The sequence below is a fragment of the Canis lupus genome, chromosome 29 (assembly GCF_048164855.1).
Source record: "Canis lupus baileyi chromosome 29, mCanLup2.hap1, whole genome shotgun sequence".
NCBI classification, from domain to species: Eukaryota; Metazoa; Chordata; class Mammalia; order Carnivora; family Canidae; genus Canis; species Canis lupus.
The window spans coordinates 1164787-1189027 of record NC_132866.1 but is presented as its reverse complement, the minus strand read 5'-3'; the positions used below and the strand labels follow the sequence as shown (position 1 = coordinate 1189027).

General features: G+C 58.4%; 2 protein-coding genes across 6 annotated transcripts in view; one reads left to right on the top strand and one right to left on the bottom strand.

Annotated features, from left to right (window-relative positions):
- PPP2R2D (protein phosphatase 2 regulatory subunit Bdelta) overlaps window positions 1–8824 on the top strand; it is a 48546-nt gene extending 39722 nt beyond the window's left edge. For 3 of the 5 annotated variants that reach the window (XM_072804843.1, XM_072804846.1, XM_072804844.1), the window contains 4 exons: window positions 842–1006; window positions 2080–2249; window positions 2320–2411; window positions 4625–5423. In XM_072804843.1, coding sequence (XP_072660944.1) covers window positions 842–1006; window positions 2080–2249; window positions 2320–2411; window positions 4625–4904 — 707 coding nt within the window. In that variant the 3' untranslated portion in view covers window positions 4905–5423. Of the gene's footprint in view, window positions 1–841; window positions 1007–2079; window positions 2250–2319; window positions 2412–3951; window positions 4100–4624; window positions 5424–8784 lie in introns of those variants that run through there. The other 2 variants (XR_012020370.1, XM_072804845.1) reach the window with 2 other exon arrangements.
- Window positions 8825–12297: 3473 nt separating this feature from the next.
- On the bottom strand, window positions 12298–24158 carry BNIP3 (BCL2 interacting protein 3). Its single transcript, XM_072804847.1, has 6 exons — window positions 24002–24158; window positions 16818–16968; window positions 16273–16357; window positions 14917–15023; window positions 14697–14846; window positions 12298–13322 (listed from the first exon to the last, which is right to left on the bottom strand). The coding sequence occupies exons 1-6, from the start codon at window positions 24045–24047 to the stop codon at window positions 13277–13279; spliced, it is 585 nt and encodes a 194-aa protein (XP_072660948.1). The 5' UTR covers window positions 24048–24158; the 3' UTR covers window positions 12298–13276.
- Between the last annotated feature and the right edge of the window lie 83 nt (window positions 24159–24241).

The window sequence follows — 24241 nt, the reverse complement described above, 5'->3', positions numbered from 1 at the left end:
TCTCCGGACTCCAGCAGCCCCCCAGGGCCACTGCCTGTGCTCCAATGTCCAGAGACGAGCTGTGGTGTCAGCTTTCTTACCTGTGTCAGTTGGTTCCATCATGGCCCAAAGCCAAACTCTATCCTTTCCTTGTTTTTTTTTTTTAGTTGAGCAATTTCTATATTTGGGAAGCTACAACGTTAACACTGTTCTTTCTTTTTTTTTTTTTTTTTTTTTCTTTTTAAAGATTTTATTTATTCATTCATGGGAGACACAGAGAGAGAAACAGAGATACAGGCAGAGAGGCAGGCAGGTTCCTGCAGGGAGCCCGATATGGGACTTGATCCTGGGTCTCCAGGATCATGCCCCGGGCCAAACTGCTGAGCCACCCAGGGATCCCCCGTTAACACTGTTCTAACTGCTTAGAATGAACTCTTGATGGCAGATCCAGAAAAGATTCTTGAAAAAGCAGCATCTTGGAATTTGGCAGTTCTCTTCTGTGTAATTTATGGATAGAAGTATGGAATTTTTGTGCAAATGTGGATGCTTGCTTCTTTTTCTTATTCACATCATTAAGCATGTCTGATCTTGCTGTGAACGTCTTCCCATGGAAGGTTAGTGCTAGCAGCAGGAGGCAGGCAGTGCTGGTGTGTGCGTGGGTCCGGGCCCGGTGAGGCACATGGCAGGAGTTGGAGTGGTGACCCGGGTGCTCTGACTGGCATGCTCCTCTGCATACGGTCTGGAGGATCACCTCCTGTACGTGTCTGCCCTTCACCCTCACTGTGGGCTGTTTCTCACCCACTGTTTGCTTGAATGTGGACCAACGCCCTCCCAGCGCTCTGCCTTAACTGTGCGTCTCCAGACATCGTAGACATCAAGCCTGTGAACATGGAGGAGCTGACGGAGGTGATCACGGCGGCCGAATTCCACCCGCACCAGTGCAACGTGTTTGTCTACAGCAGCAGCAAAGGGACCATCAGACTGTGTGACATGCGCTCCTCGGCCCTGTGTGACAGACACGCGAAGTGTAAGTGCCCGGAAGGTTCAGAATATCGGTGTTAATCCTCGTTTTCCAGGCACAAGACCATTTCCCAAGACTTACCGTGTCCTTTGGTCTCCTTAGCCCTGTGCAAGCGTAGGACCTGCTTTTGATCATAAGTCCCAGGGTGGGCCTTGGTGGCACCACGCGGACTCCCCGGTAGGTGTCCCGTGGCGGGGCAGCCCGTAGTGTTACTCTGCCCAGAATCTCAGTGCTTCGTCAGAGGGCTCCCCGGCGGCGTCCGGCCGAGAACCATCTGTTGCCTCTACCTCTGTGCATTAGGACCTCGGCTGAGGCTGCCAGGACGCATCTCACTCGTGACGGTTCTCAGCTGTCGGGATGGGCTCTGTTCACAGTGAGCTTTTGCTGGACTTGAAGCCAGTTCCCTCAGGCGAAGCTCTAGCGCTTTAATCCTCTGAGCCTTGAAGTTTCTTCTAGGTGAGGAAAGTTTTGTTTTTATGTTTAGCCATAAAGAGTAGGCCCAGCCTTCTAGGAAACCGGAAGTGTGTGTGTCGTGCATTAGGTCCTGTGCTGAGGACTATTGTGTACTGGAGACTGCTCGTGTCCCCAGGGCACGGACAGGTGAAACCGTCCTGTCAGGAATGTGCGTGGGATTTTCCCGTCCTGTGACACTTTCTCCCTTGGCGCAGGCCACTCACTGATCGTCGGGTGTGTCTGGAGTGTCTCCCCCTATGAAGTGCAGGGACGCCAGCAGTGCCCGACCTTAGGCGTGCTTGCTCTAACTGGCTCTCAATAACCTTCTTGCCTTATTCTCATTTTTCTATGGCTAAATGTGTTTTAAAGAACTCCTTCTATAGGGCTCCTGCAATGAAGAGTGAGCCTCCTACAACGTGGGCCTATGTCTTTCACGAGCGGGGGAGGGGCAGGGAGAGAGAATCTCAGTCAGACTCGGTGCTGAGCCCAGAGCCCGATGGAGGCTTGAGCCCATGACCCCGAGATTACAACCTAGGCCAAAAACGAGACTTGGTCACGTACCTGACTGCACCCCCACCACACACGTCTGGTTTTTAAACAGAAGCTGAAAACTTTGTGTTTTTCAGTTTTTGAAGAACCCGAAGATCCCAGCAGTAGGTCCTTCTTCTCAGAAATAATCTCCTCCATCTCCGATGTGAAATTCAGTCACAGTGGTCGGTACATGATGACCCGAGACTACCTGTCGGTGAAGGTGTGGGACCTCAACATGGAGAGCCGGCCCGTGGAGACCCACCAGGTGAGGCTGCCACACAGGGATGGCGCCAAACGCGCTCAACACTGTCTAACCTGCCTGTGGTTTCATTAAGGTCCACGAGTACCTGCGAAGCAAGCTTTGTTCTCTGTACGAAAACGACTGCATCTTTGACAAGTTCGAGTGCTGCTGGAGCGGTTCGGACAGGTAGGGCCTGCAGCGACACGGGCCTCCTCGGGGGCACAGGGGCCGCCCAGCCAGCTCCCCCGCACTTGTGGTCCCGTCCGTATTCACACAGTACACGTGCTAATGAGGTTCCTTTCAACAAAGTTTAAAATGCGTTTTAAATATCTTAAAAGTAACTGATTTTGTATCATTTCCAAGATGAGCGAGAAGGCCAAGCATGGTGATGGCCACATTCTAGTTTGCCTTTTCTTCTGGCGGGGAGAAGAAAGTGCCCTCCGAGTTCACTGGTGGTTGTGCTTGAGCAGCAAGAGGGGTGGGTGGCTGACGGGAAGTCCTGGCGGACTTTACAGGGGGGCAGCTGTGGTGTCTCGGTGGGTGGTTTTGTGCACATTCTTGGAAGACAGTAACGGCGGGCGGGCAGGCCTGCTAGGGGTTGCGTCTTCGGTGTCAGACAACTCCGCGCATTTCTGGGTCTGGAAAGACACTGTCCTGCGTCGTCTCTAGTAGAATTGTGTGTCATGTGGGGCCTCCCCGGATGCTGTGACAGAAGGCCTGTGCTGCTGGCCATAAGGGACCAAGTGGACATTCTGAAAACCCTTTGGCCTCCACACCTGGCCCTGCTGCCTGTGAAATACTGAAAAATGCCTTTCAATTACCCATCCGCAGGACCATTCAGAGGCTTTCCAGCAACGCTTAGCTGTTCTTTCACCCTTGCAAACTCTGCCCTGCCTTCTTGCCCAGAAGCACCTGTTGAGGGACAGCATGACCTGGGAGGTGACCTGCACTCTGCCCCCAGGGAATGGGATGGCTCCTGGCCGGCCGCTCGGGAAGCTGGCCCGTGATGTGGTTTGGGGCCCTGGGCAAGTGTGCAGGAGCACCCCCCACCCCCAGCCCCACCCCCAGGCCCACATAGGCGCGTTGGTCAGGAGAGCCGAAGAGAGAGTCTGTATTGGAGCTGTTTCATCTCTGCCAGGCACCAGCAGTTCTGATGCGTGCCACTGATGAGATAGCTTCCTCCTGAAAGAATCTCTTAGCAGTCTGTTCCGAGGGGCTGTGGCCGACGCAGTGGAGTGTGAGGAGCGTGGACATAAGCCGCACGTGGGCGTGCTCCCTGCTCGGCCTTCCATGTCCGTGGCCTCGCACATGAGGCTGAGCCGGGGAGGGCCCCAGTCTGAGTGGTGCTGTGCGCTCTGGAGCTTCAGGAGTGGAACGAGGATGGTTAGCAGTAGACTTTTCTGAGTTTATCCTGTTTTCTGGGTGCAGTTTTAGGTGCACTCAGACCCTGAGGGATTTGCTCAGGTGGTCAGGGTCCACCACGAGCTGGGCCGCCGTGAGACGGGAGGCCCGGGGCTTTTCAGGGGAGATGACAGGGAGCCACAGGGACGGGGCTGTGCTGCCAGCAGGGTCTGTGGGGCGAGGTCTGAACCGCTTCCTCATCTGCAGTGAGGCTCACTCTAAAGCCACGGGCCAAATCATGGCAACACTGTGAGCGAGGATCCTCCTGGTTTTATTGAAAAAGACCAGAAGTTTGTACCAATGTAACAGACGTTTTCGACTGCAGACATCGTGGAAGCCGTTAGAATTAATCCTGGACCAGTAAGGTCGTGGGCAGCAGGGCAGCGGCTGAGTCCACCTAAGGTCTAGGACGTCACTTAATGCTCCTGTAGCTTCCTGTGAAAGAACTGACGTCAGAATACACTAGGACAAGTGTGAGTAATGTTCACTGAACACAAACCAGCTTTGAGTCATTGACAGAGTTGCAGGTGTTCAAGACCCGAAAATAAATCACACTGTACTCATGGCTGGGACAGATGACTGCGTCCTTTTTTCTTTTTAAAAATGCACTAATGGGCACTGGGCTGGCTCACTCAGGAGAACACCCGACTCTTGATCTCAAGGTCATGAGTTCGAGCCCCACTTTGGGTGTAGGGATCACTAAAAAAAAAAAAAAAAAAATGCTTGTAATTAAAAGTATGACTGTGCCTTTTTTCCTCTTTTATTCTGTACTATTTAATTTTTGCCGATGTGATTGCATAGATGCAGTTCAGTAGAAAATTTTCACTGCATTTCTCTCCTGACCATTCTTACTGTCCTTTCTTAATTCTACAAATGGTCTTGTTGAGTGAGGGTGGGGGGACCCGCGCTGGGCGTCCAGGGCGCTAGGCCCACCTGCGGCGGGGGTGTTGAGCGCCTCGTCCTTGACGAGCGTTACTCTGTCTTCTTGTCTTGAGCAGTGCGATCATGACCGGGTCCTACAACAACTTCTTCAGGATGTTTGACCGGAACACACGGAGGGACGTCACGCTGGAAGCCTCCCGGGAGAACAGCAAGCCTCGGGCCAGCTTAAAGCCTCGGAAAGTGTGTACAGGCGGTAAGAGAAAGAAGGACGAGATTAGTGTGGACAGTCTGGACTTCAATAAGAAGATCCTGCACACGGCCTGGCACCCGGCGGAGAACATTATCGCCGTGGCTGCCACCAACAACCTGTACATATTCCAGGACAAACTCAACTAAGGAAGCCAGCGCAGGGACTGAGCCCGGCCGTCTTCTCAGCGGAGGGGCGTCATCCTCCCTGTGAGAAGTCACGGGCCGCTGCCCCCTCCCCTGGATGGCTGGGGGGCCTGGCCTTCCCCCTGCGGCGAGGCGGCCCGGGCCGCTGCCCGCAGAACACCGTTCAGCGCGGATGTGGTGGACAGTGCCCAGTAAAGGCCATCACTCAAAATAAATGTATTTATTTCAGTCTGAGCCTTCCTTTCCAATTTGTAGACCAAAAAGTTCCCACCCAGGAGAAAAGCCGTCTGATGGAACGTGTCTCTCTCTGCAGCCTCCCCCGCCCCATCACACTCGCGCCTTCCGCCGCGGCCGCCGTGCCCCCCGCTCCGCCTCCCTCCGAGCCCGGGCGGCCCCGTGGAGGGCACGGGGTCCCCAGCAGGCTCAGGCAGCTTTACTCCCCCTACACCTGTATCTGCCATCACACCTTCTGGTGTGACCACTGAATAAAAGCAACACACTATAAAGTGTTTTTAAATCCAAGTTAAGTATCCGCTTTTTATTTGCCTTCGTTGCACATCATGAAGTCATGCAGAATCGTGCTTTGGAACAATCTGAAAACCTCTTGTCCTCGGTCTGCAGAATGGTAGCTCTGAACCCGCCCGTCCCAGGCTCTGCGGCTGTTTGCTTCTGCGGCGTTAGCGCAGGTTACGTGCCAGGTGGGGTCTGCATGGAGCCTCACCTGGGACCACCTGTGAGGAGACTTGGAGCCGCAGAGCTGCTGCTGCCCGAGCCAGTGTGTGTCCTGTACACCTCCAGGTCACAGGAACGCACGTGCTTGCTTTTCAAACTGCTTTGAAGAGTACTTGTGGGAGGGATATTCTTTTTAAAAACTGCTGAAATTCCATGCATGCTGAATTTCATAGCGTGTTTCAAGGCAGCACAGTTAACCTGTCGTAATTCCTGCGTGACGCCACCACTGCCTGGGGTGTATTGTAACGCAGGGTCTTTGATATCAGAAATCAGGTTTTCCCAAGACAAAATCCAGAGGCTGACGATGCTCTGTGACTAGAAGTCACTGGGATTTCACACACCACGTCCTCCAGGGGACTGGAGGGCCGCGCACACACCCTGCTCTTGAAATCGAGGTGTGTTTTGATTATTCACGATACCCACCTGTTCATTACCCTGAATAATGTTAATGGGAGCCGCTTTAACTCACATTAAGGTAGAATTGGAGGATTTAAAAGTACAGTTAATTTATTTTTTTTTTAATTTTTTATTTATTTATGATAGTCACACACACAGAGAGAGAAGCAGAGACACAGGCAGAGGGAGAAGCAGGCTCCATGCACCGGGAGCCCGACGTGGGATTCGATCCCGGGTCTCCAGGATCACGCCCTGGGCCAAAGGCAGGCGCTAAACCACTGCGCCACCCAGGGATCCCTAAAAGTACAGTTAATTTAAAGCTGATTGTCACGGGGCTCCATCGTGGCACAATCTCTGAATCTGGCGCGGAGTTCTCCAAGTACTAGGCCTCCTTGGCCCCGTCGAAAAGTTCTAATGGGATCATACATGCGTGTTCAACTGTTTTGACAAAAGGGTTAATAAATTTTAAATGTTTAACAGGATCCGCACTGTGCTGGGACAGCTTTTCCCGAGTAGCACGTGAGCTCCAGGGAGGGGACCCAGCGGAAGGGCCGCTGTCCCCGTGGCTGCCCCATGGTCCGGGTGCGGGCCCCTGGGCACAGCTGCAGCTCCTGCGGGACACGCGCTCCCGGGATGCGGCCGGCCCCCTCCTCTGCCTGCAACGCTTCCAACTTGTTACGCCTTGTGTCCTGCTAGTGAGGTGACCGTCCTGTGGTTTGCAGACTTTATTTATATTTCTTTCTTGTTTATATCCTTTGTGAAATACCTATTTTCTTATTCTAAAACTTCCCTCTTTTGTTTACAATTACAGACATTGTCTCTGTTCCGGAAAGTTAGTTGTGTGAATTGTTTGCATTCTTAGAATTCTGTTTCCTTGAAGCTCTCGTGGCCGGTGACCTGGATTGGGATGAACACGCTTTATTCATGTGTGGGTTTAGACACTCTTTTTTTAAAGAAAAATCGAGCGTCTGAAGCCCGCTGAGACTCCAGAGTCGGTCAGCTGTCCACAGGGCGGCGGCGGCGTGACAGCAGCACATGCCACATCTCGCCCACGCTCCTCCGGGGAGGGGGGCGGCCCTGTGTTCGCAGCCAGGGGACGGTCCCTGCAGGCCGGGCGGCCCGGGGCTGTGTGGCCTCATTGCTTCCTTAGGAGGAACTGTGTGCAGCCCTTCCTTGAGGGTATGAGAAGAAGGTCACAACTGGCGCTTTGACTTTCTGTCCAGCACACGCTGTGTGCCGGGCCTGGCGACGGTCTGTCCTCGGCGCTGTGATGAAGGCACAGCAGGTGCCTGTTGTCCGGAGGACGTGGCGCTGTGCACAGAGCCCCGGCCTGGGGGGCTTGCCCTGGGACCCCGGCGGGGTGCCAGGGGAGGAGCCCTCTCTTCCTTAGGACCCAGCTCAGGACCCAGCTTGGGTGCTCAGGCGGGTGCAGGAGGTGGAGGACGGTCTGCCTCTGGCCGGTGAGGTGACTGAGCAGATGCAGGCCCGGGGCTTCACGGAGACGGGCGCCCTGCTGCCCTGGCTCCCCCGCTCGGCGCCCAGGGGCTCCTGCACGCCCACCGCTGGGCGCCCCCTGGAAGCTGGGCGTGTTGCCCCACGAGGGTCTCCGCACAGGCTGGAGGCGGAGGCCGGGACCCTGTGGGTAAAGGTGGCCCACACACAGGGCTGTCTGGGAGGGTGGGGGACCGCTGGCCTGGGCGCTCATCCTGACGGTGACGACCCCCCTTCCTGGGGGCTGCGCAGGCCCTGCACAGGCCAGCGCCGTGAGTCCCAGGCCCCACGCTGTGCCCCCGTGGAGCGGGTGAGGGGCGAGCGTGTGGGACGAGGGAGCACTTGCCCGAGGGGCTGCGGCCCCGAAGCCCTGCGCACAGTCGCCCACTGAGGAGCAGGGTCGTGGGTGCTGCACCCACCAGTGCGACCTCTACCTGGGGCGTGAGACGGGTCCCGGTGCCCTGTGTTCACCTCCAGCCCGTGCAGTAGCAGACGGGGTGGCCCAGTGACACCTGCGGCTCCTCCAGTGAGCGCGGTACCGGGAAGTCTGCGGAGGAGACTGGCTCCCGCGGTGGCCTGCAGCCGTGTTGGGACGAGAGGCGCCGCACGTCTCTAGCAGGAGGGCTGGATGCTGGGTGCTCGCAGGCTGGCACGGGACGGAGGCCGGAATGGGGCCCTGTGCCCGGGGTCTCCCTGGCACCCATCTGTCACCAGGCCGTGCTGTTCCCTTGGGGTGCAGCATAGCTCCCAACGCGGCTGCACCCCGACCCTGTCCCTGCGTGCCCCCAGGCCCGTTCATGTCCTCAGAGATATCAAGACGACTCTGAAAAGGCGTGTCCCGTGAGCATAAGGAGCGTTGATCTGTTCCAAGAACGGACTTGCAGAGGGCACTCTGGTCCCAGAGACCAGCATCGTCCCGCGGTGCCATTGCGCGCTTCTCGCTGGGGCTGCTGTCCTCCCGTAGGCAACCCAGACGGGCAGGACTCGGGGTTTGCACACGTTGGGGGGAGCCCTGCACCTCTTGTCGCATCCATCTCCACATAGGACACCGGGTGGGCTTTCCTGTGCTGAGAACTTTTAAGATCTCCCCCAGCCACTGGGTCCCCTGCTGTGGTCCCCACGCTGGCCTTTACTACTAGACACCTGTGATTCCGACCCCTTCCTCCCGTCCCGTGTCCCCCCCCCCGCCCCCCGCAACCACCGTCTACTCCGGGAGCGCAGGAGCTGCAGTTCTGGCTTTTGCTTTGTGCTGGTTTGTTTTTAGATTCCACGTTGAAGCAGGATCATGATTTGACTTGGGCCCCTCAGCATCACGGCTTCACGGTCCATCGTGCTGGAAATGAAGGAAATGGTAAGATTTTCTTTTCTTTTTCTTTTTTTCCTTTTTTATTTCTTTTTTTTTTTTTTTTTTTTGTTGAATACTGTTGCTGTGAGGGACCGAGAGACGCAGCACACTTCACCAAGGGACACCTTGGTGCTTCCGAACCGTGGCCGCGTCAGTAGCCCTGTATGTGCTGCAGCGCGAGGATCTTCAGGCGAGTGTTTTCGTGTCTTCAGATGTGTACCTGGCAGTGCAGTTCTGGGTCTTAGGAGGTTCTGTTCTTAACTTTTTAAAAGATTTTGAGCGAGCAAGTGAGAGGGCACGGGGGAGGGGCAGGAGACACAGCCATGCCCCCCCGCCCCCCAGCAGGGAGCCGCGGCGGGGCTCCACCCCAGGACCCTGGGGTCATGACCTGAGCCATAGGCAGACACTTCTCCCACGGCGCCCCCAGGCGCCTCCACACGGCCGTGCACTGTGGCCGCACCCGTTTGCGTGCCCACCAGCAGGGCACGAGGTGCCTTTTTCTCCACATCGTCACCCACCCCTGTTGTTTCTCAGGATCCTGAATAGCCGTCCTGGCAGGCGTGAGGGGACATCTCATTGCAGGTTGGATTTGCATTTGCCTGGGGAGGGTGTGGAGCGTCTCCTCGTGTGCCGGCTGTTGGCATCTGGACGTCGTCTATGGAGAAATGTCCGCTCGTGTCTCCTGCCCACTTTTAATCCAATTCCAGTTGGAGGAATTATGTTGAATATCAGCCTCTAATCAGATAAATGATTTACAGATGTTTTCTCCTATTTAGTAGTTTCCGTTTCATCACGTTCCTTTGGCGAGCTTGAGATTTTTAGCGCGGCCCAGGCCCCCTGGTTTATTTCTGCTTGTGTTGCTTTTGCGTGTGGGGTCAAATCCACAAAACTGTCACCAGGAAGTGTCCGGGAGCTCACTGCCTATTTCTCTCTGGTTTATGGTTTCAGGTCCATTGTTGTTTAACAATTTTTGGGAGCGGGGGGCACCCAGGTGGCTCCGTGGTTTAGCACCGCGTTCGGCACAGCGCCTGATCCTGGGGGCCCGGGATCGAGTCCCACGTCGGGCTCCCTGCATGGAGCCTGCTTCTCCCTCTGCCTGTGTCTCTGCCTCCCTCTCTGCATCTCTCATGAATAAATAAGAATCTTAAAAAAAAAAAAAATTAAGATTTTGGGGAACATGCGAGCAGAGGCAGCGGGAGCAGGAGAGAACGTCGAGTACGCTCCCTGTGGAGCACAGGGCCTGACGCGGGGCTCCATCTCGTGGCCCTGAGATCACGACCTGAGCTGAAGTCAGGAGGCAGCTGCTTGACCCCAGGCCAGGCGGGTGCCCCACAGGGGCTTCGGCTCACACCCTGAGACAGGACCGCATGCTCCGCCCTCGGGGCCAGCCAGGCACCTGCGTCGCTGTGGAGCCAAAGCACAGGGGCCCGGGTCCCCCAGCGCCTCCACTGGGGACGTGGGCTGCCCCCCACACGCCCGGGCCAGTTCTCGTGGGGCCACGACCGTGCGCGTGGTCTCCGCGCCGTCAAGCTTGGAGTTTCTGTTCTGATCCCTCCGTGGGCAGGCTGAGCCCCCTTTGTACCTGTACCGCGTCACCAGAGCTCCTGGGGACTCAGCGGCCGTGTGGCCAGAGGCTGTCGCGCCATCAGCCCTCCCGTGTTTACGGGGAACTCTGAGGGAGAGCCGTGCCTCCCCACTTGCTACCCACCCACGTGGGCCCAGGGGCAGCGCCATCGCCGCGGTGGCACCCTGGCGTCTGCGCCCTTCTGGACTCCGCAGCACCCAGGCCGGGCCCTTGGCCCTGGAACCAACTGAAGGGCGGCAGGAGCAGCCAGATCCAGAACCCGCCAGCTCGCTGCAGTCGTTGCTCATCCGGCCCCGGGGACCAAGCTGGGGGCCTGCCCATCCTGGGGTGCACGCACATGATCACCACGGTTCTGAGAGCTCAGCACCCCCAACGGACAGACACCCCCAGGTAGTAGCCACCTGCCCCCCCCCCCCCCCATGCTGTACCGTTGGGCAGGATTCGGGATTTCAGCTCGGTGAGGTACTGCTGGGGGAGTCACAAGAAAGGCACAGGCCCTCCTTCGGCCGCTCCCGCTACCTGACCCTCCTCGCTCCCCCAGAGGCAGCCAGCCTCCTCCATTTCTATATATTCTTGGGATCTTTTTCCAGAAGCGAGTAGTTCTGCGTTCTTAAGCCTCTTGTACAAATGATGGCACACCACATACATTTTTTTCAAAGACTTTATTTTGTTCATCGGCCTGCAATGTGGGCTCAGCGGGTTCAGCTCGGCTCAATGGTACCCATGGGGGCAGCTCCCCTGGTGCCCGAAGGCCCACGTCCAGGCTGGCCCGCCCCCTCCACGTCCTGCCCCACTGCCCAGCTCCAGTTCCCGTTCGTCAGGAAACCATACGTCCCAGGAATCCCCATCAGTTTGTTGACCCCCCGCGGTCATCCTGAGAAGCCACACTGGGCTCCAGCCAGGAAGCCCCGTGGCCCGCTCCCCCCTTGCCTGCACGCAGGGCCTGTGCTTCCTTCAGGCGTCTCCTACTGGACACGGACCCGTAGATCTCCAGGCCTGGAGGGTTTAGTTTCAGGGCAGATGCCTACGCTGGGTCACGGGGAACGGGCAGGTGGCTGCCCATCCCCCTCCAGAGCCGTACCCACTGTGCTCCGGGCGTCCCAGGGCCCCATCGAGTCTGCAGACTCGGACTCTGCGACAGCAGGTGCCAGGACCAGGAAGCTGCATTCAGAAGTGGCAGCTACGTGTTTCATCTGGTTAAGATCCACAACTGTTTGAATTATTTAACATAATCCAAACGCGTAAACTTGCTATTCGGTGAATACAGTGAAGAGCACACGGGCTATTTGCAGAAGCTCCAGGACTAAGTGCATCCTGCCCCAAAGGAAGAACCAAATACAGATCCATGCAAATACAGCACTGTCAGGAGTAAAATGTCCAGCCCCAGGCTGAGTGTGACGAGGGGCCCTGGTCTCGACCCCGTGTCACTAACAGCCCTTGGGCACTTGCAGCCAGTTCTGCTCAGTGCTCAGCTAATGCCACCCAGAGGGGGACAGAAGTGACTGCCTGGAGGGCCCCCCCGTCACCCGAGCGATGGCTCAGGAAGCCACAGGGGGGTCCCTGTGCACGAGGGGATTAATTCTGAAGACGCTGGGCCTCGCTCGGCCCCGACACTCCAGGCACAAGTAGCAGAGGAATGAGCCCCTTCGGTTCTGACGGAAGGCAAATACAACATCTGCTGTGAGTCACAAGGGCATTTCGCTTGGCCAGAGCGTCCACGGGACTTGAATCTTTCTCTTTTCTAGAGAAGTTACATGAAGAACTCCGACGCCATTCATCCAGCTTTCTCCCAATGAGGTGGCTGTCAGCTGCTAGGTCCAAGGTAATCATTTAAATATGAACAGAAATTTTAAAAACTTAAAATGTTATTTATTTTAACACAACTGAATTGAGTGTGGAAATGAACAAATACACAACAGGATACACAGTACGCCCAAGAGGCAGCCTTTAAGAGGTCATGCTGGCAGAAAGGTAACGGTGACAACGGGGCGGATGCCTGGTTTAATCAAAAAGCTTTTTGACATTTCATTTAAGCCATGTGACTACAGTCATCTCTGAAGGATTTGGCAAAGATTTATTTTTTTCTATTTCCAGTCTTTTGAAGTAGACACAGGTTTGCTTAGAATGAAGCTGATTCTAAGAGCACACAAAAACCAAACACAAAGAGTAGACTAAATTCAGCAATCCAGAGTGATGAGTTAGGATCCTCAGCAGGCGCCCGGGACAGGAGACGGACTGCCCAGGACGGCTGCTAAGTGTCCGAACCGTACAGTGGGGTCTGTATCTGCTCCTCGGATTCCGCTGCGTAACCAGGAACAGCAGAGTTCAGTGTTGTCTTTAGTAAAGACAACCTGCACCCACTTAAATGTAGTGTTTCCTATAACTGTGTGAATATAAGGCCACAATATTCATTTGGGATAAACCCCTTATGTAGTCATTTTAATAAACATTATTCATTCTTTTCAAATATAAAGTATTTTAACTGAATAACTGGTGACACGTAATTTCTGTTAAAATACTACATGTGTTGTATCTAGTGTTAAAATTATTTATACTTCGATATTTATAATAGCCAAACAAAATTTACTACCAAATTATTAGATGTTAATCAGTATGACATGCTTAGTAATTGATCCCATTGTATGATTACAGGTTAGCGTGGTTTTTGTCTTTTCTTTCTACTAAATTAGCAACGCAGCATTTAAGAACAAACAGACCAAACAAGTGGCGCAGCTACCCACGGACCGAGACCGCTCTCCGTTGGTGCTGCCGCAGCCTCCAACTGAAATCCCCGCTATAGGAAAAAAGCCAGGTTCCGACTCTTCATCAGAAGGTGCTGGTGGAAGTTGTTAGACGCCTTCCAATGTAGATCCTTCACAGAGAAAGCAATCAGCAGTTAGCAGGGCACTCATGCTGGTTACGGCGACCGCGGTCGGGACCCGCCACCTTCTACCTGTTTTTAAAACCTCTGGTACGGTGTCCGCAGTCTTGTATCACGTGCCTCATAATCTGGCACTGTGTATTTCATGATCTAATTTAGAAAAAATCCAACTGCTCTGACACGCGGCGTGCTCAGGACCAGTAGAGGCGGCCACTAACCAACCGGACGTGCCCTCAGGACAGAGCGGTGCTGCCGGTCCCCTTACTTGTAAACTGACCCAACAGACACTCGTGAGGCATCGCTGTAAGCTCACCGCCACCCACCCCTCAGGCATCTACCCCAGCCAGAGAGGGACCCAGAAGGTAAGGGGCGCAAGTGCCAGGCTCCCAGGAAGGAGGGGGTGGAAACGGGAGCAGGCCGGCTGGGAGCGCGCAGGAACCAGCCCACGATCCTGCCAGGGGGCCTGCTGGGGAGCCGCCGCCCATGAGCGAGGGGGCGGCCGTGACAGGTGTGGGGCAGCAGCAAGCTCTGCAGCCGGGCAGCAACGGGGAGAGGCAGGGACGCCAGCTGGGGGGGCTGCCCAGGCCCGGCTCCCACAGAACCTGACTTGCCGGTTCTAGAGGCAACGCGGACCCGCTCGGAGGGGCACGGGCAGAATGAAGCTGCGAGTGGGCAGCGAGGGGGTCAGGGGCTGGCCTAGGCCCCTGGAGGGCTCTCCCTCTGGCCACTACTGTCAGGAGGCCCTGGCCCGTGGCAAGCTGTCCCGGGCAGTTCCCAGGACAAGGGTCTGAGGCCCAGAAGGGGGGCAGGCGAGGCAGCCCAGCCCCGTGCTCCCTTCCCACGGGGCTGGTGGGTGAGGCAGCCCCTGGCAGGACCGGTGAGCCCTGGAACAGCCCGGGCCTCATCTGCCCCATTCGCGGGATCTGGGAGATGGGGGCGACCGTGCTTCAGGGGCTTCCTCCTCCTGCTTCCCTCTGGGCCCCAGACGCCTGCCTCCATCAGGTGCCCATTGTGACAACCCGGTCGGCCCAGCCAGCTCCTCGGATTCGGTGCAACACCATGCGCACTGGGGCTTGCAGGCCACCGCCCGCCTCGCCAGGCCGGGCTGAGCCGACGCCGGGGACAAGGGGGTCTGCATCCTGGTACTGCCAAGCATGACCAGAGCTGGGCTGCGCTGGGGGACATGTGGCAGGTCAGTGGGGCCGGGGACTGGGAGGGGGTCCTCCAGGGTCTGGGCTCAGCACCTGGGCCTTGTTTGCCTGCCTGCGTTACATAACCGACGAACAGTCTGTACTTGAGCAAGAGGCCTACGGAACTCCCTGGACCCAGACTTATCAGGACACAGGCCCGCCCGGCCTCACTCACCCCAACCCGATGGCCAGCAGGTGAGACAGCAACAGGGACGGGAGGAAGACCTTCAGGAACTCCGCCGAGAAGATGCCCCCCTTCTTCATCACGCTTGTGTTCCGCATGCTGAGCGTGGCCGTGCGCTTCGGGTGCTTGAACAGGAGCTCCCTGGGGAGAAGGAGGCCAGTGAGCTGCCGCGCGGAGTCCACGCACACCCCACGCCACTGGAGACACTCACTTGGGGGGGATGTTTTCCGGCCGACTTGACCAATCCCAAATCCAGTCTGAGTTCTTCTTCAAGATGCTCTCAACTTCTTTCCTTCTCTCGATATAATCTTCCTCAGACTACGACAGAAGCAAGGTGAACAGTGCTCAGCGCGCAGTGGGTCCCGCAGGGCAGGGCGGGCAGGTGGGGCCTGGCTCCCCTCCCCCCCGGCCGCACAGACACCCAGCCTGCAAACATGGTCTGGAGGAAGCTGTGCAAGGTGAGGGCAAAGGCGTCCCCACAGAGACGCTGACCACAGGGCCGGGGAGGAGGAGAAAGTGAAAGCCATCTGCAGGCCCGGCGCGGCCGTGGACACGATGGCAGCGAGTGCCGCCAGCTCTGAAGGGCCGATGTTGTGTTTGGTGGGAGGGACAGAACCAAAAGCACATTTACACATACCTGCCGTCTCAAGCTACATCTAAAATATGTTAAGACAAGACACCAATGATAAGGGACTTTAGAAAGGAGGAGCACAGGTGCTTTTCTCCCTTTTTGCATTTAAAAAACTGAACCTGAGTACAATTCCTCTTGAAAATCAGAAAAAGCACTGCTTCCGTTTTTGGAAATACTCTGGAATGCAGCAGGCAAACCAAGCAGCGGCCCTGGGGGCACCCCGAGGGCACCCAGGGGACCAGGGAGGGTGCTAGGAGGGCCCAGGTGAGCGGGAGGCCCAGAGGAGAGACCCCAGGGATCAAGGGTCTCAGTGGTACCAACTGCAAGACCCTGCTTCCTCAGAAATTTTGAAATAAATATGGAAAAAGACATCAACTGTTCATGTTCTCATCATCACTGAAAACAGCCAAAGGAAACATTTCCTTCGCAGGTGCAGCAGTCCTGGGGGCCAGGGCCCGGGGGGGCGCAGTCGCAGCCCAGCACTGGGGGCCCCGTTCTCAGGGGCCGCGGCCTCCACTCCTAGCACGGAGCTGCGCCAGCCCCAGTCAGCACGGCCAGAGGCGGGGTCTGAGCAACGACGGCGTCCCAGCGCATCAGCAGAGCCCGAGTGTGCAGGTCACGCCAGGCTCCCCCGAGCAGCCGACACACGAAAGCCCACCCCCCACCAGGACAGACACCCACCGAGGGGCACCCAGGTGCCCTTCCCACTGGCCGCGTGGCCCTGTCTGGGCTGCAGAAGCCACCCACCGTCCCCGGGCGTCCCCGGGCGGCAGGGCAGGGCAGCGGAGGCCGGCCCTTCCTCTGGTCAGCTCGGGTGTCGGGAGGCCCCCACCTCATGGCTTTAAAAAAGGCAAGAGCCTTTGCCTACAGCACACGCTGGTCTCCTCAGTCACTGGAAACCCGCAGCGTGCTGCGAGCACGAGCACCCCGGCCCACCTGGGAGCTGTTTTTCTCTCCGATGCTGTGGGTGTCTACTTCCGAAGCTCGGGTCGTATCCTGCGGGGTCTGTGAGCGCGGAGGGCTGCGCAGAGACAGGAGAACGGGAGAAGGCGCAGAACGTGAACATTGTCCTTCGTGACCGGCAAAGCCTCCGAGAGGAGGAGCACCGGCACCAGGCCCCAGCCCCCGCCCTCCTCAGCTGGGCTAGGCCGGCATCGGGCAGCCAGAGTGGGGGGTGGGGGCTCCCCACGGCCGCCTTCCCGCACTGGCTCTGTGCCCCGCTGCACAGCCGAGAGCAGCTGACCTTTGATTTCTGACTCAGCCCTGCCACCGGGAGTCACTGGCAGCACTGACGCACGGCAGCTCGCGGTGGCCAGGGGGCCAGGCAGGACACGCAGGGGCAGGGGCAGGGGCAGGGGCAGGGGCCCTCAGCTCTGCCGCGGTCCGCCCACAGACCAGGAGGGCGGAGGCCACTCCTGGACCCGGCCCTGCTCGTCCCCCGTGATGTCAGCACCGGAACAGACGCGCGTGTGTATGCCCACCTGTCACAGTGAGAACTCTTGGAGCTACTCCGTCCAGATTCATGCTGGGCATCCAGCAGTATTTTTTCCAGGTCACCGTTATAAATAGAAGCGGAGGCTGGAACGCTGCTCCCGTTCCCATTGTTGCTGAAGTGCAGCTCTACCCAGGAGCCTGAGGGGACAGGAAGGCCATGCTGGGGGTTTTCCGCCCACCGCGGAGCCTCCGCTGGCACAGGAGCAGCCCGCCTGCCACCCGGGGTGTGGGGACGCACGCCCAGCCAGCCCCGGCGCCGGGTCCCCAGCCGGTGGCCAGAAGCGCTAACCCGGGAAGCCACGGGCCGCTGCAGGCCGGCTGACCGCGGTGCAGTCTTGCCCTCACGTCCACAAGAGCCGAAGAGACTGACGTCTGTAAGGTTCACATCATCTCTTTCCCATCTCTTTCCCCACCAGAAACACGCTGATCCCGAGGCCCCACAGAACTCCACCCCGACTGGATTCTGGGTCCCCTCCACCAAAAGCCGGACACGCGAGCTCCGCAGAGCCAGGGGGGCTGCTCACCGACCGTCCCCCAGCGAGTCCAGCCGGAGCCAGAGCCCCCCGAGCTGCTGCTGCCCACGTTTTGCAGATTCCGATCACCCACTTACCGAGACAGAGGCTCACACCCACCACCCCCGACCCACCACCCCCGCGAGTGAGGCTGTCGCCTTCAGCAGCCTGGGTCCTCACGAGCGCACCTGGACGTCATGCTGACATAAACACGGCCCAGGGCACCCTCACCGCTGCAGGGCCCTGGGACAGGGCGGGGCGGGGAGGGCAGCCTGCATGGGTGCCTTGCTGGGGGGCGCAGGAGCGGGCCCCTGGCCACCCCCCGGGAGGCTCAGATGACCCCGACCGCCAGGAGCCCAGCAGAGCCCAGGACCTCGGGGCCGGCAGCACTTGTGGGGACCTGAGAACAGACACACCCTCTGGCTCCGCCACGACCGTCCACGCAGGACGGGGCCTGCTCCGCGACTGCTAGGGTTTAAGATTTGAGAGAGACGCACAGCGCGCGTGCGCAGGAGGAGCGGGGCTGGGGGAGAATGCCAGGCAGATGCCCCGGACTTGGGGCGCGACCTCACGACCTGAGCAGAATCCAGGAGTCGGACCCTCACTGCCAGAGCCCCCGGGGGCCCCGTAACTGCTGGTGTTTCCCGGCGTCCACGCGCCCATGTCAGCCCAGGAGCGGGGCGCTGGGCTCAAGGAGCACGTGCACACCCGTGTTACCGGGAAACGCCCGCCCTGCCCACTGAACCCAGGTGAGCCCCCTCAACGACACCAGACATCAGACCTGCAGCCTCACACTCGGCACAACCAGTCTCTGTGACCGTGTCCTGTGTGCTTCCTTTTACATCTCTCTGATCTCCCATGAAACCGGCCACCGTGTCATGTTTACGGGCCATTTGCACAGCAGCTTTTACATCAGCTGTTCAGGGGGCTCCCGGGCGGCTCGGCTGGCCAAGCATCCGACTCCTGGTTCCGGCTCCGATCATGCTCTCGGGGCCCTTGGGTGGAGCCCTGCATCGGGCTCCCGCTCAGAGGGAGGCGCACGCTCGCGCCCTCTGCCCCTCTGCCCTTCCACACTCTCTCTCTCTCTGAAAAGAAGAAAAAGACATACAGAAGCTGTTCAAAAATCCCGCGGTCTGTAGAAGCTCAACGTGCATGACACAAGCCGCTCTTCATCTGCACAGGCCGCAGGTGACTTCCCTGGGCCTTGCCTTTACAGAGCTAATGCCGTGTTCTGAGCAACAACAGTCTTTGATTTTAATCCGAAGTTTCAGTCTCTTCCTGCTGAGGCCACGGAGATCGGTGCTGCGGGGACCCCCCCCCCCCCCAAGGCCTGGGTTCACCAAGCCCGGCTTCCCGCTGGGCGTGTGGCCCTCCGGGAGGCTGCTCCCGCGCCCCGAGCCGCCTGCCCCTGCACCCTCTGCTGTGCTGCTTCCTGGCAACGTGCACACGTCTGTCTCGGAGCCCGACCGTCTGTCTGTGGCTCCAGTCTGTGGGTCTCCGGCGCCGTGTACCTGTCAGACGAAGGCGGGCCGCGGAGACGGCAGCCGGTACCCGAGAGCCCAGGAGCCGCGTCCCTAGTCACTCTGTCCCGCGACGGTCACGCCGAGCTGCCTCACTCCCAAGCAACACGGAAGCACACGGCCCTCCGCGGCACGGCGGCACGCAGGGCCGCCCCCTCCACCCCGGGAACCTCCCGGCTCGCCGACTGCACGTCTCTGCAGAGCATCCTCACCTGCCCTCTGTACCTTATTCTCACGTCGCGTTAATCAGAAAAAAAGCAAAGCACAGGCCCCACCAGCCAGCTTACGTCGGCCTCCCAGTCAGCCAACAAAATGTCACGCAGGCTTCCCAGCCGCACGGCTTGCCCCTTCAACTTCCCAAGCGCTTCACGCGGGCCCGGGCGCACAAGCTCGTCACCAGCGCACAGGCCAGGGCCTCCGCGGAGCTGCGGGGACTCCGGGGCCACCCGCCCCGGCACCCCGAGACCGCGCGTCTGACGGCTTTCCTCCAGGCTGCTGCCCCCTAACCCCGAGCCCTCATTATGAAAGCTCCAGAGTGGGAGTCCTTCCCCGGGGACGCCCAGGCAGCTAGGAAACCAGCTCCTGGCACACTCCCAACCCGGCTCCGTGGCTTCTCCCGCCGCCCGGCCTGCCTCCACGCACTCGACGCTGAGGTGCGCCGCCGACTCCGCGGGCTGCCTGCCATCAGTGGAACCTGACGTGGCATGGGGGTGGCTCTCCCACTGGCTGTCCAAAGACTCGATCCCACTGCCACACAAGACGGCGCCTCCAGCAGACAGCAGCTGTGCACGGATGGCCGGGCTCCTCCAACACCCACCCAGGCCCAGTCGTTCCCAGGAACACCTCACAGATCTCAGGAAAACGTTCTCCTTACATTTACCCATTTATTAGGAAGCACAGAACCCGAGGCACCTGGGGCTCCGTCGGTGAAGCCTCTGCCTTCAGCTCAGGTCCCGGGCCCGGGCCCTGGGATCCAGCCCCGCACCAGGCTCCGGGCTCCGAGGGGGGTCTGCTTCTCCCTCTCCCGCTGCCTCTCCCCCAAACCCCCAAGTCGTACTCTCCCTCGCTTGCTCTCTCAAATGTTTTTTTAAAAAGATACAACTCGGAAAGAGCCAACTCTTGAAAAGACACACGGGGCAGGTATGAGGAAGGGAGGCCAAGCTCCAAGCACGCCGGCACGTTCACCAACGCAAGTCTCCGCACCTTCTCCTGTGAAGTGTTGCCAACCAATCTCCCGCCCCTCCCGTCCCTGGAGGGGGTGTCCTCCCTCTGCTCCCACCCACGTGGGGTGGCCCCAGGGCCCCACCAAGTCACCTCACTAGCAGACTCCGTGTGTTCCAAAGGGGCTCTTTATCAATAAGCCACTAGTATTACTCAAGAAATTCCAAGGATTTTTGGAGCTCTGTGCCAGGAAGCAGGGAACAGACCACATACGTTTTTTTAAGCAGATATATTTGGAGTGCCCAGCTGGCTCAGTCAGGAGCGTGCAACTCCTGATCTCCGGGTTGTGAGTTCACATTTCATGTTCGGGTGTAGAGGTTACTTACAAATAAAATCTTTAAAAAAAAGAAGAAATACACCGAGATATAACTGCCATGTAACACTATCAGGTACAGACATGTATGTATTTTTTTGTTACGTGACAAGGGCCAACTCAAGACTCAAATAAGACAAACTCGTGTTTTAAAGAATCATGTCCTAATAAGCCCCAAGCATCCTAGGATAACAAAAAATCCCATTCTAGACTACAGTCTATAGCAAAGGCTTTGGGTCCAAAAGCTGTATTCCAAGAATGATTTACTAGGATGAGAGTTTTATTATTAACCTGCAACAACGGGGCAGGAAGCACACTTCCTGGTGAGGGGACACCGGGCTCGCTGTTAGTCTGCCCACATCACGCCACTGTTAGGATCACTCATCTTTTTAAGCAAGAAAGAGAATTAAGGTTGCTTCGACACCTCAGAAAGCTCCCTCAGAATCACAAATAACTATTAAGGAACTCGGTATAATCAAAACAACAGGCAGCGGTTCAAGGAAGCCCCTCCTGCCTTCAGCCCCCCCCATCCGCCTCCCAGCGCTAACGAGACGCACGGCAGCCACAGTGAGCCCACGTCACACCTCTGAACAAGCTAGAGATGAGGTGCCCACCGGCCTCTACCACGACAGACCCCAGGGCACCCTGGCCCCGGCCCGCTCCACCTCCCGGGGCAGCGTCTGCCCGGCTGTGCAGAGTCCCTGCCGGCTCTCCCGCTGCTCCGAAGCCGGGCCCAGCACTCCGAATTCTGGTTTGGAACGCTGGAGCGGGGGTTGTGAAAAAGTCGTAACGGCGATGTTGGGCAGCCAGGGTTGGAAAGCACAGGGCACGGGGGTGGCAGGCATCCCAATAACCTACAGGGCAGTGGGATGAAGAAAGAACACGGGGCCGTGGGTGAAGCTGGGGCATCCCGGGGGGAACGCCCTGCGAAGCCCTGGCACCCTATTCTGAGGGCCTCTTCTCTGGGAGGGGGGGCTTGATTTACCAAACGGCAGGTTCTAAAACCTTTCTGTAAATACAACCATTATTTACAAGTGAGTGAATAAAACTTTTAGAAAATATATAGTAAATAAAAGCTTCTCAAGTGGGGGCACCTGGGTGGCTCCGCGGTCCAGCGCCGCCTTCAGCCCAGGTGTGATCCTGGAGACCCGGGATCGAGTTCCGCGTCGGGCTCCCTGCATGGAGCCTGGGTCTCTGCCTCTCTCATGGATGAATAAAGTCTTTTAAAATTTTTTAAAAAGCTCCTCAAGTTAAGTGGGAGAAGAACAAGAGACTCGTGACCTCCAACTCTGAACTCAAGAGTCCACAGGGTGACTCAGGATCCTGGTTGCGAACAAGGCCTGGTTAAGCCTGCGTCTCCTCTGGCCAGGTGGTGGCCGAGGAGCCTGGTGACAGGATGTGGACCCAGGCTCCCAGCATCCCACTGGCCCTTCGTGGCGAGCCCGACGCGTCCTTTACTTGCGGTCGCTCGCCTGCCCTATTTCCCACTTAGCCTCTGGGCCTCACAGAGGCCATCTGTGAGATGTGGGTGTTGGGCTAGGATCTAAGTGTGTAGAACACCTTCAGTGGTACACTCCACAACACCATCATTTCCCTTGAAAAGAAACTCACTTTTTCTCTTCAGACCCCTCTGCCCACGGTGGGCTGCCTGTGACAACCGAACCGCGGGACTGTGCAGGCAAGGAGCAACTCGGGACGTGTGCTCAGGAGCACATGGGCTTGGTGTTCCGGGGTCCCGTGGGCGTCAGTGATGCAACCCCTCCCCTCGATTCGGTCTCCCGGCAGCACCGTGGCAGCCGCAGGCCTAAGGGGAAAGGCACTTGCGTTATCTTGCCAGACGACAGCTTAGACCGGAACGGACGGGGGTAGGAAGGAACAATTTTGCCCTTAACTCCGCAGGGAAGGTCTGCTGTAGTCTGCAGGCTCACCAGGGCTCGCTCAGGACCTGGTTCAAACATCAACAAGAGGTGATCAAATCAGAGCAGAGGGGACAGGCGCTGCCTCAGCCAGGAACCAGGCCTGGACTCACATTTCTTAGGGCAGCTGTGCGGTGGCCCCACGTGATGTGACGCAAGTGACTCCACCCACCCGGGGGTGATGCGGAGCCAGTGCCCTGCAGCACGTACACTCGAGAGACCGGCCCAAGAAGCCTTAAACGTGAATTTCCACTCAGTGTGTAACCATCTTTTTATAGAATAAGCAAAACAGAAAAACAAATCTTTTTAACTCATAAGCTGGCAGTTTTGCATTGCCAATGACTCAGCAGCTTGGGGTCAGTCAAGGAAAGGAGATCTGGGCCCCCCCAGGGACGCTCAACATTCCAGACACCAAATCCCAGCCTGCGAGCAAAATATACAATGTTGGGAAATAAGGAGCTTGATACCTAGAAAGAGGATGATCCTAAGGCAGAGTCTACACAACACCCTTGGATCTTACAGGGGACGGAGAAAATTTAAACCCTTAATCCAAGTATTTGTTTCAAAGAAGAGAAGAGTCAATGTTGAATTTTATGGATTGTGGAACTTGTAAAAAGTGGTCGCAGTTTTTAAAGACACGTTACGCACTGCGCGAGACAACATCGTGCTCGGTAAAACTATGTTAAGGAACAAGAAAAGTAATTGGCAGCTCGCTAGGTCTACCTGAAATCGGGATTTTAACAGCCCTGAAACACTCACTCAGCGGTCCGTGCGGCCCTCTCCATGCTTATTTACACGCTCATTTTGTTTAGTTTACTCTTGCTTCAGAGAATACAAAGGTCATGGGCCACCGGGCTCCTCCCGGGGCCCTGGGGACTCCAAGGGGCCAGGTGGCGGCCCTACGGGGACAAGACCAAGGAGGCAGGGCTGCCACCGTGCTGGTGGTGCCAGGAGCCAGCAGGGCCTGTGCCCTGGGCCCCAGATACCCAGACAGGGCAGCGCAGGTGTCCGAGGGCAGGTGTCGGAGGTGCAGGTGTTGGAGGTGCAGGTGTCGGGGTGCAGGTGTCAGGAGGGCAGGTGTCGGGGTGCAGGTGTCGGGGTGCAGGTGTCGGGGGTGCAGGTGTCGGGGGTGCAGGTGTCAGGAGGGCAGGTGTTGGGGTGCAGGTGTCGGGGTGCAGGTGTCGGAGGTGCAGGTGTCGGAGGGCGGGTGTCAGGGTGCAGGTGTGGGGGGGCGGGTGTTGGAGGTGCAGTGCCAGGGTGCAGGTGTGGGGGGTGCAGGTGTGGGGGGGCGGGTGTCGCGGGCTCTGCGCGGCCCGCAGCCCGGACCCTCTGCTTGTGTCTTTCCACCCACAGATGGATCTCAAGCTCCGTTTTGGAACGACCGCCCGGCCCAAGCGGAGCCCGGAGCCCCGTTGCCCGCGACGCCCCTTTGCCCCGTCTGTCTCGGCGCGCAGGGCGGCGGCGGACCGGGCGGCGGGGACCCCTGCGCCCCCCAGGCCGTCCCCACAGCCGCCACCCCGGAGCCAGCGGCGGCTTCGTCGGACCCGCACGACTCGGCAGGAGCCTCCGGCCTCGCCCCCGAGCCAGCACCAGGTACGGCGGGACACGGCGGCCGCGGCTCGGTCTCAGCTGCGCCCCGGGACCCCCCCGCCCCCGAGCTCCCCCCGAGCCCCCCGAGCCCCCCCGTACCCTGCAAGTTCTCCTCCTGCAGCCCGGGGGTCCCGCTGTGCGACATGGCGTCCGAGGGACGGCGCTGCGGCGGGCCGGGGCGGGGCGGGCCGGGGCGGGCGCCGAGGACGGGGCCGGGGGCGCGGGGCAGCTCAGCCCGAGGCCGGACCGACTGACACGCGCCGCCGGACGCGCGACGGATAAACAGCGGAGCAGCCGCGGCGGCGCCTATTGGCCGCGGGGCGGGGCCTGCGCGTGCGC